General features: G+C 51.1%; 1 protein-coding gene across 4 annotated transcripts in view; it reads right to left on the bottom strand.

The window, feature by feature from the left end:
• Window positions 1-5,874: 5,874 nt before the first annotated feature.
• The window catches only part of ACOT7 (acyl-CoA thioesterase 7), a 112,835-nt gene continuing 96,283 nt past the window's right edge, over window positions 5,875-22,426 (bottom strand). For 3 of the 4 annotated variants that reach the window (XM_084821832.1, XM_084821835.1, XM_084821834.1), the window contains exons 8-9: window positions 20,114-20,298; window positions 5,927-7,588 (exon numbers count right to left, since the gene is read on the bottom strand). In XM_084821832.1, the coding sequence (XP_084677958.1) occupies window positions 7,484-7,588; window positions 20,114-20,298 (290 nt within the window). In that variant the 3' untranslated portion in view covers window positions 5,927-7,483. Of the gene's footprint in view, window positions 7,589-20,113; window positions 20,299-22,426 lie in introns of all 4 variants that reach the window. The other variant, XM_084821831.1, reaches the window with a different exon arrangement.

Here is a 22,426-nt window from a genome sequence, read left to right as displayed (position 1 = left end):
GTCCAAAATATCTCCAGGGGCACAAGATGCCGCCCCGCCCCACGGGGACGCCGCGAGCGCCCTGACGCCGAGTGCGCGCAGCGGCCCGTCCAGCCCGGCACGGACCGGCAGCAGCGGCCCTCCGAGGGTCCAGGCGGGATCTTTCCCGGCCCGCCTGGAGACGGCAGAGGCCGAACCTGGACCACGCTCCCCCGCGCCGCAGCCCTGCCCTGCCCTGCGACGGCCCTCCCGGCCGCCCGGACCTGGGGCGCCCCGCGGGGCCCCCGGGCAGCGCTGGGCTCTGCCTCCCTCGCGCCGCCTTCCGCAGCAGGAGCCCCGGGCCCCATCCCGGCTCAGGGGTTCCTGAGCTGGCCCCGCCCCTTCCCCGAACGGGTCGGTCCCTGGCTGTCGTGCCGTCGAAAAGGTTGAAACGCTTCTCCGGAGCCCGTAATGGCAGCGCAAGGCCTTGACGCTGCAAGAGGTTCGTTGTTTTTGTCGTCGTCCACCGCCCCCCCAGCTTCCCTGGAACTGAATTCGGCCCTCAGACTGAAATAGGTTCCCCACCCCTGTTTTATATTGTGGACTCGCAGAAGCTGAATAAACTAAGAGGCCATCTAGTCTGACCTCCCCACCACCGCCTGGGACCCTTCCCTGCAAGCCATCAGCCTCTTCCCTCCAGCCCAGCCCACATTACTGCCTGCCCCCATGGCCAAGGCGGTATCAGAGAGAGCACCACCGCTCCCAGTTGGCACGGCCATGTGGGTTCCATGTCAGAAACGGTGGCCCCCAAAGTGGTCAGAAGCTGAAGGCCTCTGAGCAAAATCTCCCCCTCCCCAAAAGGTAGCCCCCCAGAGGGGCAAAAAGATGGGGCAGGGGAGAGGGGCAGCTGCAGCAACATGGCCCACTTAAGGGGAATTGTGGGAGCTCCCCCCCCCGCTTGGCGTGCGACCCGCCACAGCCTGCCGACCCCGAGGCACAAGCAGAGACACCAAAAATCAAGTCCGGGCCAGAAGAGAAGCCTGGGTTCAGGGACAAGCTGAGCATTTGGGGAACAACCTCCTTAGAAATGGAGACGGGCCGGTCGAGAAAAGATGACTCCCCATAACTCCTGCCTTCCAAGGCAGCTCAGGGTTTGTCCACATTTTAGGCGATGATCATAAAGCAGAGATGTTTCTTTCTGTTTCACAATTTCCCATCTCCCTTGCTCTGAAGGGCAGTCCTGAGTCATCCTTCAAGTGCACCTTGATGCTTAATTGGAAGTGAAAAGCCAGCGCTGAGCTTTGCCATGCTGCTGAGGCGTGCGCTGTTGCTGGGTCGCCATCCTGGTGTTCGGCCGAGGGCGGTGAGGGCCGGAGGATGCATTGCAAAAGAAGTTGCCCTTGGCCTCTCCCCTCCGTCCCATCCTCCAGAGTATTGGCTGTTGTTCAGCCGATACGTCTAGCTAACACTACGGCAGTCTAGTCCCATGTGTGGCCTGCGCAAGCACTCCGAGGCCGTCTCCCACATTCCAGCCACCTAAGGCACACTTTTGTTCCTGCATTAAATTGAGAGGCACACAGCAAGCGTACATCCCCAAAGGCTTCATGTGTGTGGGAGTAAGAATGAGCACAGAATAGCCTACCCCAGTGTTCCTTAAGCTGGTGCCCTCCAGCTGTTTTGGACTTCAACTCCAGCCACCATGGCTAATGGTCTGGAATTCTAGGAGTTGCATTTCAAAATATTTGGAAGGCACCAGCTTGGGAAAAGCCCTCCTTTCCCCTTCTGAGTGGGTATCGCTCCTGACTGAAAAGAGGGCAGTGTGATTAGATGTACAAAACATTAAACTTGCTTTAAAAGACAGGGTTGTATTACTGTTTGTATTTGAATGGTTGCACACTGCCTTGGTGACATTTGTGGAAAAGCAGTATATAAATGTTATTAATACATGAGTGAATGAATGAATATTAAATAATAGGAGAAAGGCATGATTTGTTCATCACCAAAAATACCATGGTGGTCACAGGTGCTGGCCAATAGGTTCCACGAAAATCATGCAACTGTACACTGAAGGAGACCAGGCATGGGAGCTGGCTAGAAAAATTGAATGTTTTTCAGTAACCCCACAGAAGGGGTTGTGTGTGTGTGTGTGTGTGTGTGTGTGTGTGTGTTTTCCTGGGAAGGTTTTATTCCCATCGTAACTAAAGCATTTCACACTCACTTTCAGAGGTTCTGTTAATCCTGGCAGCTAGAGATTGCATTCCTTGTATCCCACCAAACAGCTGTTTGTTGGGCTGTGAGGAATGTGATCTACTGGAGTTTGGGATCATGGGGTGGTGGGAAAAGGGTGTGGAGCTCTCCAGAGAGCACCTGAGGACCCACCTATTTTCCATAACACCTAACTGTTCATTTCCGGCACCATCATCTTAAAGACTAGAAAAGTCCTAAAAGTGTATCTATGCTAGGCTCTTTTAAGTGCAATCCTATGCATGTTGAGACAGAAAAAAGTCCAACTCCCAGTAACCTCCAGCATGCTGGGAGTTGTAGGACCTTTTCTTGTCTAAACATGCATAGGATAGTGCCCTAAAAGCAATTTTATACAAGTTTAACCACCGTGGCTTCTTCGAAGAAACTCTGTGTCTGCCCTAGGAAAATATTATTTAAATACAAATGAAATATGTCTTTACATATAAATGTTTTGTGTAGATTTTTTTTTTTAAAAAACAGATTAATATGGAAACAGGAGAGAATGGATTTATGAACACGTGTGAAGCTGACATGGACTAGAAATAGGCCAACCTGCCTAGCCCGAAATGGGAGGCAGAATGAAACAGGTTCTTCCTTGTTAAAAACATCCTGGATGGTTATATCCATGCACTTGCTGTTTTATTAACGCAATCAACATTGTCGATTTGATTGTCATATCATGTCACTGAGAACCTGATGGGTTGCAAGGCTGGCTTAGCCTCCCCATTTGAGTCCATCGCACACCCCCAGTACAGACCCTTCCTCATGCTTCATCCACTTACAAGAACGGAGACGCATGGCTGGGACACAACAGTGAGCCTAGGCCTGGGCACGAGAAGGGGGCGTTCATGAAAAGACATTTTAGGAAATATGAAAAAGGTGACAAGCAGGCACAGTGCCTCTTCATTGTGAACAACCGGCTGTTTGCAAACAAATACTTCTCCCCATCTTGGGGAAGCAGTAAAGCTTGAGCCAGCCGTATCACGCTGAGAATGCAAAACACATTTTTTAAGGAGTAAGACAAACAGCTCCTGTTAGCCTGGGCGACTTAATTGTAAGGCACTGCTCATTAAGCAGCAAAGCATCCCATATCCTGAAGGTATCGGGGCAGTATGCCTGCTTAAACTGATTGCTAGGGAACATGGGCAGGGGGGTGCTGTTGCACTCATGTCCTACTTGTGGGTTTCCCACAGGCAGCTGGTTGGCCATTGTGGGAATAGAATGCTGGACGAGATGGACCCTTGGTCTGATCCAGCACGGCTCTTATGTTCTTAGCCATGTATCACGCAACAGACAGCAGAGGCCTGCGTGTGGGACAGAGAACTGAATGTTATAATTGTGTGTGCGCGCACCTTTTCATCTGCCTAAATCTGTAATGATTCATGGGACAAGAAAAGTGGGGGAGGAGGAGGAAGAGTGTGCTGCAAAGCCTTTTCACTTAAGAAAAATGTCACTCCTCTCTGTGAATAAAGCCACGGGGCTGCCCACTCGAGTTGTGGCTATTTATATACCCTGCTTAATCGCACACTCCCTGATGACAGTTCCAGCTCTGAGCAAGAGGGCTGAGAAAGGCGTCTTCTCCCGCACCACTAAGGTGGCAGTGGGGAAATCCTTTAAAGAATATTGTTCTAATAGGTGGAAACAGAGGCTTTAAATTCCAGCCTGGCCCTGGCAGCAGAATGGTTTTGCATGCTACTGCTCAGCCTCAGGAAAGATGAAAACAAAGAGGTTTTTGAGCCTGTGCAAAGTGCTTCTCCATCAGCACAGAGGATAGAGAACCAGCAAAGATACACCAGGGACGAAGGGGAAAGCTTCAGGCAAGGACTTCTCACGAGAACTTCAGCAGTGCCCTCATGCCAGGGCAGCACTTTGCCAGCAGCCAAGATACTTTCTCTGAATTAGGACTGGGGGGGGCACTTTGCTCTTGCACCCCCCCAAAGGGTTGCTTTTAAGGCATGTGCCTACTACCATACTGTTATTTAGGGTGCAATTTTAGACAGAAAAAAGGCCTACAATTCCCAGCATTCCCCAGCCAGCCACGTGTCGAAGACATCATTCGAGGGTGGGTAGTTCTGTGAAGCTCTGGATCAGGACCAAGGAAAGATCCAGTCACGCCCAAGGCCAGCAGGGTGACCTGCTCCCAAGAGAAGTGCCTAGCTGGAAGGGGACAAGCGCAGAGACCAGGCAGACAGCTGCTTTCACGGGTGGGGTCAGAGGAGCTCTGCTTTCTTACCACTCTGGCTGGTTGCTGCTTCCTTTGCCTCCCACAACTTCTCCAGACTTCCGTGGGTAAGACCTTGCCCGCTGCTGTTCCCTGTAGCTCCAAGGCAACACCAGCCAATTTAAGCATACGAAAGCAGCGTAAACACCGTTTTTATCCTTTCCACCCCACTGTACTTTCTGTTCCCAGCTTGCTGAGAGAGCCCTTCACTGGCTGCATTTCATTTCTAAGCTGCCAAACCGCTGGAACTGCCTAGAACTTCCTTGGGTTTCTTTTGTGCAGCAGGCTGAACATTCCTGGGACTGTGTCTGCTGATTGCTGAGCCTGGGAAGGAAACCCAGCTAAAAAGTGGGGGCACGGTCGCCTGACACTCCTTTCACTTGGATGCCTCCTTTGCCGCCATTCCTGCATTTCGTGCAGCTCCTCGTGGGCTAAAGCAGAGCTGGAGAACGTTCCCGTTGCGGAGAAGTCCCCGCGGGCCATCTCAGTGGTGAGAGGAGCCAACGGAAAAGCGGGTGGGGCCAAAAACAGATGTGTTCTGGCTCCTGTCTTGTTCAGTCTATCAGTGACATAACATGCCAGCATGCTGTAGCTTAAAGCTCTTCCACCAGTACCTTAGGAGAGGCATGTGAACCTTCTAGAGTGGTGGAAAACTGCACAAAAGCTGGGAAACCACCAAAGGATTGGCCCTCGAGGGAAAGGGGGCTGGCAAGCCTAGTTACCAAGATCTTCCTCAGAGGCCATTTTTCAGGTTTCCCAGCCACTGAAGCATGATGTACGGTGATGCAGAACAAGGCCTTTTTAGTTATGGCATCCTGGCCCAGGGAGGCGTGCCTGCTGCTGCATTTGGTACCTTTGGGGCACCGGGTAAAGTATTTATGGCCTTGCCCTCGGCTCATAGTAGCCTTTGATGCTTTTCTTTGATGCTGTATTTAGGGGCAATACAGGGAAGGGGCAGCTGTGACATCCAAGTCAAATAATCTGTGAAAAACAAGAATTGGCTTCAGTTAATTTGGGTGGGCCTCCCAAGTGGTATTACAGAAGTTAAATGCTGGGAAAAACACATCAGCACTCAGTGGGAAAGACAATAACCAGTGTGGGGCAGGGCATAAAGAGGTGGGTTTGGAACTGTGGGACTTGGATTCAAATCCTGCCTCAATAAGGACTCATCTGGGTGGCTTTCAGCAAGTCACATTTCAGCATCTGTTCTCATGCATAGAATAGCGACAGCGGCCTACTTCAGAGGTCATTTCTGTTTGTAATCTTTTCATACAGCATTTCAGTGGTTTCACTGAAGACAGTGGCTACCTGTATTGGTTAGTGTAATGGCCCCAGGAGTGTAACCAAGTCACCTGTAGAGGGGCCTAGAGATCTATAATGCTTTGCTTAGGTTCATTATCGGTGCAGTTCCTTTGCTAGTGGGCCTCTGAGCATGTGAGATGAGTCAAAGGTCGATAGTGCAGCCTCAGCGCATTTTATTTATTCATTTTATTTTATTTATTTCATTTCTATACCGCCCAATAGCCGAAGCTCATTCCATGATAACGAAGGCTAGTATCTTATCAGGGCCTAGGATGTGCCTGAAAAGTGAGGCTATGTTTATGCTGAGCTACAGGTGTCTGTGCTGGGAAAGTTCTGATGGTTTTCCTCCTGAACAACTACTGTTAGGCTATGATGGGAATGAACGTTAATGAATGCTTGCTGCTGTCATGCTGCCTCACTGCTAACATGTATGGCATAAGACCCACTGTGCCCCTTGGCTCTGGGTTCAGAGAAGCTGTCTGATCCAACCATCGGGTACGCCTGTGTGCTGATGGTACTCAATAAAGTACTCCTTGTAAGTAAACCTGGATCTGATTTATCACTATCTTGGCACCTCTAAATTAAGAGGCCTACTGCGGGGGCAATATAGTTAGCTGTGTGAATTCTGTTATACTGGCCAAGTGAGCCTACTCAGGGAGGTGTTAACATTAGCCAAAGCTCCGCCAGAGCTTGCTGTTTTGCGCAGCTCCTGATCTAGCTAATCCCTGCAGAAAAGGTGGCAGACTATTGTTTACACAGGGACTCTTTGCATGGTATTTGGATTTGCCTTTCTAAGCAGCTCAGGCGCAAATCCCAGCTTAGAAGGCAGCTGAGCTAAGCCGAGAAAAGAGTATATTGCACTCAGCCACAAGCACAGCCGAAGCCCCCGTGCCCTCTGGGAGTCCTGCAGAAAGGTCAGGATGATGCCTTTTCATTAGCCCAAGCTGTTTGCAAGCTTCTATACTCTTTACCTGCCTCAAGAATTTTTGTTCTTGTTATCTAAAAAACCAACACCCACTTTGATCTCCCTTAGTTAAAGGCTTGCAACCTTTATTCACAATATACATGAAATAAATTAGGCATACATATATATATTTTCAAGAGAGGTGGAATGGAACAAGTGAGGCCGTCTGATTCAATACGGAGCTGCATTTGAGCTTGTGACTGTCATGAAGAAGCTTTTGGTGTTCATGGGCAGGAAGAAATGGACGTGAAATGAACAGCATTACAAAGATACAAGGCCCCGGGGGACTGGTGCTAAGCGTTCTGCCTTTCTTTGCAGAGAACTCTAGCGCTGGGGAGTGTGGGGAAGAGAGAGGAGAGAGAAGGGAGGGACACTGAGAGTTCAAACCATCGGAACAGTCACCACAAGAACTGGCACATTCCTTGTGCTCAGCCAGGTGCTCACCAGGGCTTTCAAGGCCAGTCCTTCCCAAAACTGGTGACGGCCTATGTGAGGCAGCCTGGCCAGCCGCAGGCCCTACAACTGGCTTCCTAGTTCCTCTGCAGCATCACAACGGTCGCTCCTCTGCCCCAAGCCCAGGAACCCCCCACCTCCGCCCTTTTCTCTCCATGCCCAGGGGTTCCTAATGAGCTGATTGGACTGGCTACAATTGATTGCAGATGTGATAGGATGGTAGTTCTCCGGAGGGCGGGCAGGGGAGATGTGCCACCAGTCAGTTAATTGGCCCGCAGTGAAGATTTCTATGCAGACGTTCCGATCGCGGCTCTCTCCTGGAGGTGTCTGCCACGGGAATGTCATTGCTGAGTCAGCAGCTGCATCTGTGCCTGGCGCTTGGCTTTGGTTTGGAGGTAGCGACCCTTCCCTTCCTCAAAGCGCCTCCTCTCATCCTCAGTTTCTACCTGCGAATCAAACAAAGGAGGACAAGGAGCAGGTCTGGGTGCTTGGGGGGATTGCCGGCTTCACCACACATCATGCTCGGCAGGAACCTGACACACGCCTGGCACAAGCAAGGGCAGGGTGACCTGGCTACGTAGGGACCACGTCCTCATCCTCCACAGAGGGCAGGATGGGTTCACCCTCACAGCCACGTTAGGGGAAGGGGCAGTGATCTGCAGGCCAAAGGCCCCAGGATCAAATCGCGGCACCTCCAGGCAGAGCAGGAAAGACGCCTCCTGCCTGGAACCCTGGTGGGCAGAACAGGGCCACTCCGGTGGCAGACGGGCAGGAGCACCGCCCCTGCAGGAAAGGCCACACTGCCGGGGCCTGCTTCGCACAGGAAAGGGGAGAATGAGGGGAGACGTAAGAGAGGTGCACAAAACTCTGTGGGGTGTGGGAAATGGAGAGGAAGACATTTTTCAAGCTGGGATGGGGGAAGATGCAGGAGAGATAAAAGGGAGCCCTTCTTCACACAGCACAGAGTTGAACTATGGAATTTGGTGCCACAAGACGCAGTGATGGCCACCAATCGGGATGGCTGTCAAAGGGGGTCAGGCAAATGCATGGAGGAGAAGGCTATCGGGCAGCAGCCTCTGGCCCTGATGGCTCTATGCTGCCTCCAGCATCAGAGGCAGGATGTGCCTGTCGCTGGAGCACACGGGCAGGAGGGGGCTATAGCTGTACTCATGTCCTGCTCAAGCTGGCCGCTGTATGACCAGAATACTGGACTAGATGGACCTTTGGGCTGTTCCAGCACTCTTCTTTTGTCCTTATGATCTGCTGCATTCAGAGTAAACATCATGGACCTGATGAAGGGGACTCTAGTCCAGGAAGGGTATGGGCCATAATAAGTGCATTAGGCTTTTAGGTGGCACAAGAGTCTTTGCTGTTCATGCTCAGGGAGATGGGCCAATGGGCTGACTCTGTCCAAAGCAGCTGCCTGTGTTCCTGTGAGAGCTGCACAGGCCCGGGGTGGGGAACCTCGCCTTTCCCAGCCCATGTTTCCAGACTCTATGAGTGCTACTTGCCTGGGGGCCGCCACTGTGCCCTTGGCCCTCCACTGGAACCTTGTTTCCCGTAGCTCAGCGGGGCTGGCCTTTCCCAGAGCACACCCACTGGGGCTTCCCACATTACGCCATCACACACCAGCCACCAAGCCACACGGACTCTCAGGCCAGGAGTAGGACTGCCACAGCAGCCACACCGTAAGAGAAGGCTCCTGCGTGCAAGAATATGGCCTGGGCTGCGCGAGACCCGGCTGCCATCACCTGGCCCTTCATGAAACTTAAACCAACCTCCTTTCGTGTTCCACCCATGCAGGCGGGGGTGGCAAGGACCACCGTCACACGGCTGCCCCAAGTGCGCACGGCTCTTCAGCCCTCCCCACAACAGGATATATGAGGCTGCACAATGTCTGGGACGACTGGGGTCATGCTGGTGCTGGAGGCCAGGGGATACCCCAGCACGCTACACCTCTTCCCATCATCGTGATTATCCCAGCCCCACACACAGAAGCATATTCTGCACAGCGAGGGCTCACTGCCAAGTTCAGCCATCCATCACTCTGAAAGGCGCACGCTGGCTGGCCCCCCCTCAGTGGCTGAGCCGGGAGCAGCTTGGGAGCGTTTCTGGATCACGAGTTATTGCGCACTAGCCTGCTGGGACGACTCCCTCAGCGCACCAGGTGGCATTAACGGATGGCTCCCTTCCAAGGGGTTCTGCACTGAGTCCTCAGCACCGCCCTGCTGTCACGCAGCATGGGGCACCTTCCAACTGCAATGGCAGATCCTATACCTTGAATGGCCAGACAATTCTCCACCCCCAGGAACGGAGCAAAGGTTGCCTGACTGCTTCCAAGAGGGCAAAGTGAGGGATGAGCAAAGAAAAAGGGGATCTCACCTGGTATCTCCACTCCCCCCATTCTGAAACCCCCACACCCCTGCCAGCTAAAAACATGCGTTCCGGAATCAGAATGATGCTGAAGATGGCCTGAGTTCCAAAGTCACGAAGGCGGCACCTGACTGGCCAAGACAGCAGAGCCACAAGACTCTGTCGTCCCAGCTAGGGATTTCCGTGAGGACCAGAGGCAATGTGACTCTGAGCACCACTCACTGGGGGACCACAGCAGGAGAGGACCACTGCCCCTTGGCTCCTGTCCATGGGCTTCCCAGAGGCATCCGGCTGACCCCTGTGGGACACTGGATGCTGGATGAGAGAGGCCTGGAGCACGATCCATCAGGGCTGCTCTTCCGTTCTTATCAGCCTCCTCTTCCCTAGGCTCTGTCCCACCCTTCACTCCAACAGCTCCCGTTTCTCCTCTTTCACCCTAGGGATTCCCCCCAACTCCGCTGTGAGGAACATAGTGATTCCCCAGACATTTTCTTCAGCCATTAAATAAACTAAGCAATCTAGTATGAATTGCCCGTATCTGGCAACTTGGGGCGCAATCCTATGCATGTTTAGACAGAAAAAAGTCCTACAATTCCCAGCATTCCCCAGCCAGCTATAGAGTGGAGATGACTGGGAAGCAGAAGACTGGGTTCACAAACATATCCCATGCATGTGCAGAAAGCCATACACCTGACTGGCTGTGCTGACAGGCGACGGTTTCAGGTTCAGCCTCAAGCAGCAGCAGCCAACAAGGCCTCTCTTCTGCCCAAGTCCCTCAAGAGCAGGGATGTACAGGTTTTGTGAAATCAGTTCTGCCTGTGTTTCACGGATTGTCAGTTGCCTGGCGTTCTGTCCTCCGCTCACTGATGGAACTGGATTTTGTCCAATTTCTCAAATCTGCATTTGTGAAAATGCCCCCCTCCCCTGCCGTGCATTTTCATGCTTCAGTTATTTTACGTATTTTGTGATGACTAAATTTGAGTAAAATTCTGGAAAGTAAAAAAACCGGTCTGCAAGTCTGCCGAATCCATGTGACTCAGAGAAAGCCGGCCCATGGCGGAATCTGTGGGTTGGATTTATAGAAATCTGAACTCATTCGATTCCTCTGTGGGTTTCTTTGACATCCCTACTCAAGAGCCACCACCAGTCCTGGGCTAAATGGACCGATGCAGTTGATATGTCCTTATGCTGCTATTTCAGCACACGCATTGCTCTGCACAAACCAAGGTGACCACCTTCCCCACGGGCAGAAGGAGGTGGCCAGGGTCCTCTTGGAAAGCCCCCCTTGCTGACAGTGACATTGCCACATACACGCTCTGTCCCCTACAACAGAAACGCACCAGGTTGTTCAAATGCCGCTCTCAAATAAGTCCCCAGATAAAACAAAATAAAACCTAAAGCAGTTATGACAAACTGTTAAGAGCTCTCTTGGCATCTTCTCAGTGATTCTCCAGATAAACAAAACAAGCCCCCAGTGAGTGGCAAAGGAAGAATGTGCGGCAGAAATATAAGCCCCAAGCAATAATTAAGTTGCTAATTATATTCCAAGAGCATATTTAATCCAATTATACACACACAGAAAGATCCTTCTACTTCCTTCTGGAGTTTCTAAAGTCAGCTTGAGCTCCAGGCTGCTGGCCTACTCATAGATTAAGGGCACAATCCTATGCATGTTTAGACAGAAAAAAGTCCTACATCTCCCAGCATGCCCTAGCCAGCTATGCTAATTGGGGCATGCTGGGTGTTGTAGGAGCTATTTGCACCCTAAATGGGGGATAGTTTATCTTTAGGGTAGAGGGACAGTAACCCCCATTCTCAGCAAACCTGAAGCACCTCCAAGATTAAGCTGAATCCTGGTTGTTGCCTTTGATAACAAAGAAAAGTGGTGGGGAGGCCCAGAGGCCTTTTAGGTGGCACTATTGGAACAAGGGACATGAATCACCCCTGGACTAAAATGCAGTAGAACTGCCATGTTACTTTGGGAGGATCTCTCAGGGTGGATGCCCATTCAATCCAGATCTCCACTGAGCAGAAACTGCAAGCCCGGGGTCTCCTACCCTTGGATCTGCAGGATTAGTGCGTTCCAAATCTGTCTCGAGGACTAAGGACGGTTGGGCCGCACTGCCTATCTCTGCTGGCAGACTATAAGAAAGGAGGAAAGCAGCCTCCCCGGAACTGGTGCCCACTAGATGTGCTGGACTACAACTCCCATCTTCCCTGAGATTTTTCCAGATACAGCACCAAATTGCAGAAGTGCCATCAACTAAGTGTTGACCACTCAGGTGCTGAACACACATTTAGTCTGTTGCTTAAGGGATGTGCAAGCCCTCCACCCATTTCAGCTCTGAAGTAATATTTATTACTCATAGAAATAATAATACTATTAATGATGCATTACAATGAATGCCATGTTTCAGATCTTCAAGCACACTTTACAACGATCCAGTAAGATAGGCCAGTGTTATTCACAAGATGCAGAGACAGCTGCTAGCTTAGATGTGAAAGACACTGAAAAAGGTAAAGGGGATCGTCAGATGTTACACATGGAGGAGGAAGGAGTGGCTGTCTGTCGTGATGGCTGAACGGGACCTGCCACGTTCAGAAGCAAGATGCCTCCGAATACCAAAGGCTGGGCAGAACTATGGTGGGAGGCTGTGGGCTTTCCAGAGGAGGTGCCTGGCTGGCCACTCTGAGCCACATGCCATGGAAAAGGGGTGTGGGAGCAGCAATCGCAGGAAAGGGCTGCCCCTCAAGGTTGGTTTGCTGTTAGGTGTTTAAAGGTATTAAATAGCCAGAGTCACCCAGGCTGCAGAGCCTGGAGGCTTGCAGAGAGATCTGGGTGCAAACAAGGCTTTGCAAGGGTGGGGGATGTTGTCTAACAGCCAGGTGGGGCCAAAGACGCTGGCTTGCTAACCTGGGCTTCTTGTCTGTATATATAAAACTTCAGTCCTATTCAGTGGTTTGTGCCAAGGCTTTACCAAGCCTTCTCTTGGTAGATACTTCAAGATGTAGTGATGGACACCAATCTGGATGGCTTTAAAAGGGGGGCAGACTAACTCATGGAGGAGAAGTCTATCCATGGCTATTAGCCCTGATGGCTCTATGCTGCCTCCAGTTGTTGGGGAATACGCTGCTGCACTCATGCCGCGCTTGTGGGTTTCCCGTTGGGGCATCTGGTTGGCCACTGTGGCAACAGAACGATGGGCAAGATGGACCCTTGGTCTGATCCAGCCCAGCTGCTCTTATGCAGACTCAGTTATTCAGTTGCTCATGCGAAGATGAATCACTGTGGCCAGATCGGACATCTCTAGGAACGGGCATAGTTGGCACACCAGCCTCAGCTATGCAAACACACTCCTGTCTGCTACTGAAACCTGGGCATCAGGCCTGAATCTCCTTTATGGATGGGGCTGAACTGTGACAGAGGTGCTGGCTTTCCAAAGGCCCCCAAGTGAGTTTTCTGGCAAGGCAGGATTCGAATGGTGGGCTCAGTCTCTTACCCGAGGTCGCTCTTGAACCCTCCCTAGGGTTGGATCATAGAATCATAGAATAGTAGGGCTGGAAGGGGCCTACAAGGCCATCGAGTCCAACCCCCTGCTCAATGCAGGAATCCAAATCAGAGCATCCCTGACAGGTGGCTGTCCAGCCTCATCCTGAATGCCTCCAGTGTGGGAGAGCCCACCGCCTCCCTAGGTCATGGGTTCCATTGTCATATTGCTCTAACAGTCAGGAAGTTCTTCCTGATGTTCAGCCGGAATCCGGCTTCCTGTCACTTGAGCCCATTATTCCGTGTACTGCACTCTGGGATGATGGAGAAGAGATCCTGGCCTTCCTCTCTGGGACAGCCTTTCAAGGCCTTGAAGAGCGCTATCCCATCTCCCCTCAGCCTTCTCTTCTCAAGGCCAAACATGCCCAGTTCTTCCAGTCTCTCCTCACAGGGCTTTGTTTTCAGTCCCCTGATCGTCTTTGTTGCCCTCCCCTGAACCCTCTCCAGAATCTTTGACTACATGGGCCATGAGAGCATCCTTTGGAGCTCCGAGATTCTGGGACTCGCATTCCGTTTGCCTCACAGTGTTTATGACCCAAACTAGCTTGCCAGCTGTGTGTGGGCACAGCAGGCGGGTAAAAGATCAGAGTTCTCATTAACTGGGTGTTTAGTGCAGCTGAACAGCGTGTGTGCGTGCGCGCGTGTGTGTAAGATATGATCTTCATAAGGATCAGTCACTTCCCATGTTAGCTAAAGCAGCTCCACTTTGCATAAGGACTGAGCGGCAGACCAGAAGAGCAGGGTTTGATTTATCAACTCGTGACAAAGAAGCCTCCACACGCCCCCCGTATGCCACAGCAAGGAGTCGGGGATAGGAGCCTTCTCCTGTCAAACTGTACCATGTACCGGCCCTAAAGACAAACACATTAATTCAGGGAAATCAGAACATTGCATTCCAAGAATATTCGTGTCCTCGCATTACTCAGCATGGGGTGGGGAGACTTTTGCCAGGAATTTAATTCTGGCTCAGAGTGATACAGAGACCAGGAGCAGAGGCAAGAGCCGAACTTGGAAAAACATGAACAAATGAAGCTGCCCTATATACTGAACAGGAAGACCTGTGGGTCCATCTACGCCACTATTTTCTCCAGGGCTTCAGGCAGATACCTTTGGCAATGTCAGAAGCTGAACCAGGGGCCTGATGCACGTAAACCACACGCTGACCTGTTCCGCACATAACGAACAACCCACGGCCTGTTAATCATGGGTTGTTTGGGAGCGCAGGAATGTGCTTCCTCCCAGCCGCTTGCCCACTTCCGCTGTGCTAAATAACCCAGGTTGTTCTCTGCCTTTCTCCCTCAGCAACCCACAGTTTGAGCCCATGGTTTGCCCTTGGGTTATAACTCTGTGGGAGGGGCCGTAGCTCAGTGGCTGGGCACCTGCTTTGCATTCAGAAGGTCCCAGGTTCAATCCCCAGCATCTCCGGGTAGGGTAGGAAAAAACTCCTGCCTGAAACCCTGGAGAGCCACTGCTGCCAATCAGTGTCGACAATACTGGGCTGGATGGACCAACGGCCTGACTCTGTATAAGGCAGCTTCCTGTGTTCCTCCCTCAACAATGCAGAGTTCTGGGCTCACGCTGGAAGCGGGTAAGCAGGGGGGAGGCAGCACCCACCTGCTCCCCAACCACCCAGTTTGTCAACCGTGGGTTATTTGTTGCATGTGAACTGGGCCACGGTGTCACTGAATCACAGGTCCTCACTGCCAAAGCCCTGGGGAACATATCGGAACACAATTCTAACTGATGACTTTCCTCAACACCTCCTGCCTCTCTTCAAGGGAGGCAGTGGGGCGGGAGAAACACACATTTTAGCAATGGCTTTGTGCCAATACCTACTGGGAAGTCACCCAATTCCCAACACCTCAGTGAGTCTCCAGGGTTATGAGTGCCAGGCTACCATGTTTACAAAAAGAGGACCTTGGCTAGATCTTTCAAAGCTCTTTTAACAAAAACCCTCACAGCCTGGATGCTCGATGGAAGTCGACCGCTCTCTGGGTCAAGAAGAGGCTTCAGCCAGCACAATTCTGTGCAGGTGTTGGGCGTTGCGACGAAAATAGCAACACAGCGGTGCATGCACTGAGAGCCAGCGGCAAGCCAGTTACAATAGCAAAGGGCAAGTGAGTGGCGTCATCTCATGAGGAGGAAACGATTCCTTCTTGGAACTTTCAAAGGGGATAAAGGGCAAAGAAACCCTCCAAGCCTTGCAAGAAAGGCATTGCTAAGATATCAATGTCCCTGACCTCTCCCCCAACTAAAAAAAAATATCCCTGAAGTCTTCTCCTGCCCAGGAGTCCTTCCCCCACCCAACTTAAATGTGTTGTATGAAGGCTTTCAAGGAGAAATTCCTTTAGATCTGATTTTAAAAGCATCACTGTGTCTCTTGCTGCAGTTTTCTAGCTTCAGTGGGGCTGGCACAGGAGAATTTCTCAATTACCACCACTTGAGGTCCCACAATAAAACTGTTCTACAGGCAGCTTAGAAGAGACAAAAACAAGTATTTGTTCACACAATGCATATTTAGCTTAAGGAACTCACTCGGGCTGAATGCAGTGTTGATGGCCGCTACCTTGTGGTCCCAAGGCTATGGGCTGAAGGCCCATGACGCAGCAACCTACTTGAAGCTAAGCTGGCTTGTGTTTAGTCACGACCTGGATGGGAGACCCTATTTGGTATGACCCTACGTATGACGGCTTGAATTCCTGCTTGGAAGGAAGGTGGGGATATATAAATGTAACAAATAAAATGCATAGCTTAGACGTCTTTAAAAAAAGGACAAGACAAACTGATGGAGGACAGGTTTATCAAAGGCTATTTGGCCAGAAGAGCTAAATGGGACATGCGCTTTCCTGTCTGGTTTACAGGCTTCCTAGCAGGGGAGGCTGGTGGCTCCGATGTCAGTGGGGCAGGACAATCCACTCTGGGTTTCCATTAGAACCCGTCAGAACTCTAAAGGAGCTCTCCAAGAGGCAAAGTGAAACACCTTGGAGAGCTCCTTTAGAGTTCTGACTGGTTCTGAATGAAACCTGGAGCGGATTCACCGCCCCACTGACATCGGAGCCACCAGCCTCCACTCCTTCCGAGAGGGAGACAGCTGGCCAGTACTGCAAGCAGAATGCTGGGCTCGGTGAGCCTTGGTCTGATCAGACTGCTGGTGGATTGTGCCCAGCAGCTGAGTCAGTATTTGAGCCCAGATCTCCTGTCCATTCAACCCTCTATAAGACGTGCTGGCTCCCACAGCCAACCCCTGAGCTGCGCCTGTCCCGCTTTACCACGCTGGCCAGCTGATCAGCTGGCAGCAGAGTGGCAGGGAGCAGAGAGCAGTGGGGAAACAGTAAAATTGATCAGAACTGTTGGGAGGCAGGAGAGGGTCTACCCCCCACCTCTGGTCCTCACCGAAATCGCCGTTTCCTCACTGCCAACAGCAGCGGAGAAGCAGTAACCGCAACGAGGATCGTGGAGGGATAGGGTTCTAGCTTCGCCTCCACACAGCGATCCTTACCAAGATCACTGGGGGTGGGGAGAGTCTTTAACCTTGCCCCTTCCCCAGCAGTACTGGCAAAGATGGTCACTTCCCCGCTGCTGGAAGGGGTGGGGGCAAGGTAAGAGCCTCTCCCTTCTCCCGGCAGTCCTCGTGTGCGTACGTGCGTGCGTGGGTGCGCGAGAGAGAGGCGACACATGCACACCAGATGTGGCCCCTGAATCATTGCCCATCACTTCATGTGGCCTTCTGAGATGAAAAGCCTGCCTACCCTTGCCCTATAAGGACCAACCAGCCAGCAAGTCATTTTCCTCAGGAACAGCAACAGGGAACGTGATTAGTTTCCGGGGTCCCCAAATTTTGCCAGGCCTTCCTCACCCAATCCAAATTCGTGGCTGTTAGGAGTCCACCCCTCCAGGAATGGCAGGGGCCTTGTCTCTGATCTCCTACTGAGCCTCTGAGGCTCAGCACGAGGTCGGGGGCAATCCTCTTCTCCCCTCCCCTGCTCCAAGCTTGGAGCTGCAGGGGGTGGAGGGAGCATGGGCTGTCCCTGCAGTCACGCCGTACTTTCAAGGCGCTTGGGACACATCAGAAGCACATTGTGACTGTCGTGATCGTGTCCCACCTGCTGCCCCCAGGTTCTTCAGCTGAGAGGAAGGCCAGGGCTTGACACGCTCGCCGGAGGGAGACGGGTCACTTGCTGTGGGAGATGCAGTCATGGACCCCAATTAGTTCTCTCCCTGGCGACAAATATGTGTGTGGGGGGAACATTTCTATATACAGTTAAATAAATAATAAAAATGGATTGGTCTCAAACGATTAATACATCCTTCAAAAGTTACGGGGAAGCTTCAGCCCCATGTGCAGGGCTCTTTCCCAACAGGCACGGGACCCTTGGGGCACGTCTCCACTATGTCAGAAGAGCCCTGGTGAAACGGAGCAAGAGGCCATCCAATCCAGGACCCAATTCCACGTGCACTCCTGCAGAGGTGGTCGTCTGCTGCATGATTCTCCACCCGGGACTTGGCATCGCCTTCCCAATTACTTACCAGCCGGGGGCCGGTAAAGCTGCCACATCTTGGCAGGAGGAACGACTGAATGATCACACTGCTCCTGATGTAGGGCGTGGCTGAATGCTCACCCTCGAAGAAGGATGCTGCGGCCAACTGAGCCTCGACTGTTCCTTGGGGCTGGCTTCCTTCCCAACACCCCCCAGATCAGTGACTCATGCAAAACCCCAGCGGGTGGGCTCCTAAGAGGGTGGGTAATTCTTTGACACTCTAAAAATATCCCATAGAAAAAAGAGAGCGATCTGATTCCAGTTTTAATTCAGAAAGGGTTATGCCTCAGTTATCAGACGTGGAAACACTAGGGTAGAATTCTAACACTGGAATTTCAAGTGCTTTGGGGATCTCTTCCTCACGCACCCAACATCATCATCAAACAGGTTTGAATTTATAGCACAGATGAGTTTGCTTCTGGGCCTAGTTAAAGGTGCTGATTCTGGGACCCACAGATATAACAGGCTGTCGCCCCACACATCACGTCCTCTCCCTCATCAGCCACCTGAAATCACGAAGTTAAGCCCTGTTACCATCAGCCATGTTTCTGTGAGATAGATACATCCATCATAGCAGCTGTGGTCAGGAGAATGTGCAACTTTCTACGTTCATTTCAGAAAGGTTGTAAAACCTTCCTTTTCACCAGGATTTTGGTATTTCTCCCTAGAGAAATACCTCTCCCTAGAGGTTCTGCCTGATTCTGACAAGCTGGTTTATGATTTTAGTTGCCTTGTTATACAGGGTTTTTTAATGTCTTCTTTTATATGTTTTTATTTATTCATTATTGCTATAAGCTGCTTTTAAACACATGTGTAAATGTGGCAAATAAAACACAAAAAAATAATCAAAACCTTGTTAAGCCCCACCCCCTTTTAAAAAAGCATTAATGGATTCCAGAAATTAAGAAGCAAAGTTCTCTTCAGGAGGACTTTAAAGGGGTGGAGGTACAAACGAACACACACACCCCACACACAAAAAAACATTCGCTCATACCAGGGAATTTAAGCAAGACATTTGTATTCGTTTTTGTAAAGTAAGATCAACAAATTATATAAATGCCACTCAGATGGCAAAAATCAAACCTAGCTGACTAAACACTTTGAAACACTAAAAAAGATGAGTGCAGCAGGGAATTGACAAGGCATAACATATTAATCGAGGAACAACTCTCCTGCTCAGCCGTTCCTCTCAGCAAAAGAGCGGCCCAGGCGAAGGCAGCTAAAAATAGACAAGAAAGGGGAAGCAGAATTGACAATAGCAGGTAGGAAAAGCACACTAGTAGAGGAATGGAGTGGGGTGGGGTGGGGGAAGAAAACATGTGCAACTGACAGAAGCCAGGAGATCTGCTAGCTTCAAGTTCCTTGTTGCTCCTACCTTAACACTTATAATTTAAAATATTCCAAAAGATACACAGTGAATGCTTTTGACTTCTTTTTCTAAAGAAGACCCTTCAGAGACACTAAGGGTGGAAAGTATATGTTCTGAATGCTTGCAGGAGAGAACAGGTGGGCAGGAGGGCAAGTTTAAGCTTCTGCCTGCTGATTCTCCCCCCGCAAATGCTCTCCCCATCGTCAGCCATTTTCAAATTTGGTTTCAGTCCTAATCCAAACCAGGCTCTGAAAGAGGTACGCTCAGCTGAAGGAAAGGCATTCAGGAGAGTGTGCCTGTTGTTGGGTAAAATTGGTTGGCATGGGGGGAGGTTAAATACCCCTCCCTTGCCCACTAATTCTGCCCTAGAAATGCCCCTTTTTGGGTGCTAGCTTGATGGAAGTGGGCATAGGAAACCACATTCGCTAAATCAGAGTGTAAGGCTGGAGACAGAATTTTAGGGAGATGAAAATGGTTTGAAAAAGGCATCCTCTACTATGATGTATGTATGTCTATATGTTTCAGCGCGCGCACGCACACACACTTGACTGTTTTTGTTCAGTTGTTTCTCTGATCAAAAATGATTGGCAGGTTTCTGGAACAATACAAAACCTACCAAACCTATCTGGTCAAAGCCAAGAGCAAGAGCACATACACACCATGAGCAGTGATCTCTCTTTCAAACCATTTGCCATTCTCTGGGGAAAAAACAAACCTTTCATCCGTCTTCAGCCTAAGTGAAGCAGCTTTTCTTCTTGCTGAATTAAGGGAACATGATTTTGCTGGACAAAACACCCCCCCCCCCCCCGGGTATTGCATAAAAAGCTGAACTGTGTAAGACACACTATCTTTAACAAACAAGAAACTTGATTCATGTGACCATTCCACCTGGAAAGAGAGAGAAAGCATAATGCTGGAAGGCGTTCACAATGTTGTATGTTTTGTTTAAACAATACATTTAAATTCAGCTGGAAACACTAACCAGGGGCTTGTGTTTGCTTTAAAAACATGCCTCACCAGCAGTGCTAGCACAGACCCTCCCAGGATGCATATGCCTCTCAAGTCATCCAGGAACATGTGCCAAAGGGGAAAGCACACATCCAAGTCCGGCAAGCCCAGACAACTGAAGAACAGTAACGCTCACCACCAGCTGCGGGACAGGGAGAGGCCTCCCTTCCTTGCTTAGGGACACATAGGTGAAGAACGCGCTGACGGCGCGGTACCGCTCCTGAGATTCATCGACAAAAGGGTCAGCATCCACAAAGACCTCAATCTCCATGGACTTGTTGCTTGTGAAGGTCATGCGCCCAGAAATCGTGATCACGCTTCCTGCAAAACACAGAGGAGCCCGTTAGCCAGGTGCTCCCACAGAAGGGACCGAAGGTGGGGGCCTTCCACTTTTGAGAGCGCCAAATGGGGTTTTATAAGGGAGAGACACAAAATCAGCTCAGAGGCCTCTTTTTATGGCACCTGATTATGCAGCCTTTTGGAGCTCAAGCAGCTCCCCCTTCAGAAGTAGGGACTGATAAGGAATTCCACATGGCTTGGATGCGCCGGTTACTGCACAGGAATATCAGGAGCGGCCTTATACAGCCTCGACGCTGACGGGCTCAGGCAGGAATATCCCCACCTCTGCCTGAAGATGCCGGGCCTCGAATCCAGGACCTTTAGCCTGCAAAGTAGGCATTCTGCCGCTGAGCCACGGCACCTTGAAGGCACCTCAGACCAAGTCAGGTCACTAGGCTGAGCAAGCATCTAGACTAGAGTTGCAGCAGCTCTACAGGAGCCCAGCTCGGACGCTTGAGTGGTGATGCCGTGGGCCAAACCTGGGACCTCCTGCACGCCGCTGCTCCTGAACACGGAGGCGTCCCAGGCAGCAGCATCCAATGTACTACAACAAGCCTCAGCCAGGATGGGTAATCCAGGAGGGTCCCTGCGAGCGGTTTAGGGGCCTGCGGGCAGCCCGTGAGATCATAGCAACGTGAGAATTACGTACAGCCAGACTCCAAATGTAGCATGACAGTGCGCTTGGCATTCTGCAAGCTGCATGGCAGGGGTGCAGGTCCTCAGGCCTGGAAGCCAAATCCGCCCTCCTGGGGGCCAAGCCTGACCCTCTAGGTTTCCACGGATGGCCACGCCCCATTTCCCTGGCCATGCCCCCTTTTCATGGACAGCCAGTCCTTGGGTGATTTCCTGTTGTTTGTGCCATTTCCCCCCCATTCTAAAAGGTTTAAATGCCTCCCCTAAGGCTGCGTTTCTAGCAGGAAGAGCTTCACACTACAGTTTGCTGGTACTTGCCCACCACTGGAATGTGGCCCCAAGAGCTTCTCTGATATGGAATTTGGCCCTCAGGCTGAAGCAGGTTCTGCACCCCGGCTGTCTGGGCATACCGAAAGCCAGCACAGTTCAGCAGCTGTAAAGCTGGTCTTGGACAACAAAGAGCTGGGGTTACACACTGGCTCCAGACAGCATATATTGGGGAAGCAAGGGGGGGGGTGAGGAATAAGGCCTGCTCAACCGTAGCTTGCTTGGTGCAGATGTAACGTTAATTTACAAAGCCACCATGGCATGGCGTCACTCCAGAGCATTACTGGGAGGGGGGAGGAGATGGCAGCTCCTGCAACGAGTTCCTCCACCACCAGCACCACTGTCCAGAGGTGGCAAAGAACAAAAAAAAGTTTAGAAGCCATCGCTGGTGCCTTGTTACAAAGCTGGAAGCATGCCCCTGACACTTCAAACCCCCCCCCCCCCCGCAATTTCAGGGCTCCTCGCCTCTCTCGTGCACACGCACAAACTCTGCTTGTGGGTTTCCCATGGGCAGCTGGTTGGCCACTGTGTGAACAGAATGCTAGATTATTTATTTATTTATTTATTTATTGCACTTATACCCCGCCTTTCTTCCTCTCGCAAGGAACCCAAGGCGGCTTACATTATCCTCCTCCTCCTCTCCATTTTATCCTCACAACAACAACCCTGTGAGGTGGGTTGGGCTGAGAGTCTGTGACTGGCCCAAAGTCACCCAGTGAGCTTCCATGGCCGAGTGGGGACTAGAACCCAGAATGGTCTGATCCAGTAGGGCTCTTCTTAGAATCATAGAATAGCAGGGTTGGAAGGGGCCTACAAGACCCATCGAGTCCAACCCCCTGCTCAATGCAGGAATCCACGTCAGAGCATCCCTGACAGATGGCTTAAGTTCTTATGTTGTCTTCCTTCTCTACTGATTGTTTTGACATATATTTGTTTCATCTGCTGTGACCCCTCTTACTGTGCAGTTTTTATTCTCAGGATGTAAATACCGGGTATGTCATAAGCTGCCTTAAGCATATTATGGGAAAAGAAAGTAGGACAAACATTTTCCCTAAATAAATAATTAAATAAATAAAGCCAAAAACACATCACTGAGAACTTCTGGCTCAGCACCGATTCCCATCACTGCCACCCCTTGATTGCACTGATC

The sequence above is a fragment of the Heloderma suspectum genome, chromosome 15, assembly GCF_057233095.1.
Source record: "Heloderma suspectum isolate Gila_16-S chromosome 15, 16-S_ref, whole genome shotgun sequence".
Lineage (NCBI taxonomy): Eukaryota > Metazoa > Chordata > Lepidosauria > Squamata > Helodermatidae > Heloderma > Heloderma suspectum.
Note: the sequence above shows the minus strand (reverse complement) of the source record. Positions and strands in the feature narration are given on the sequence as shown.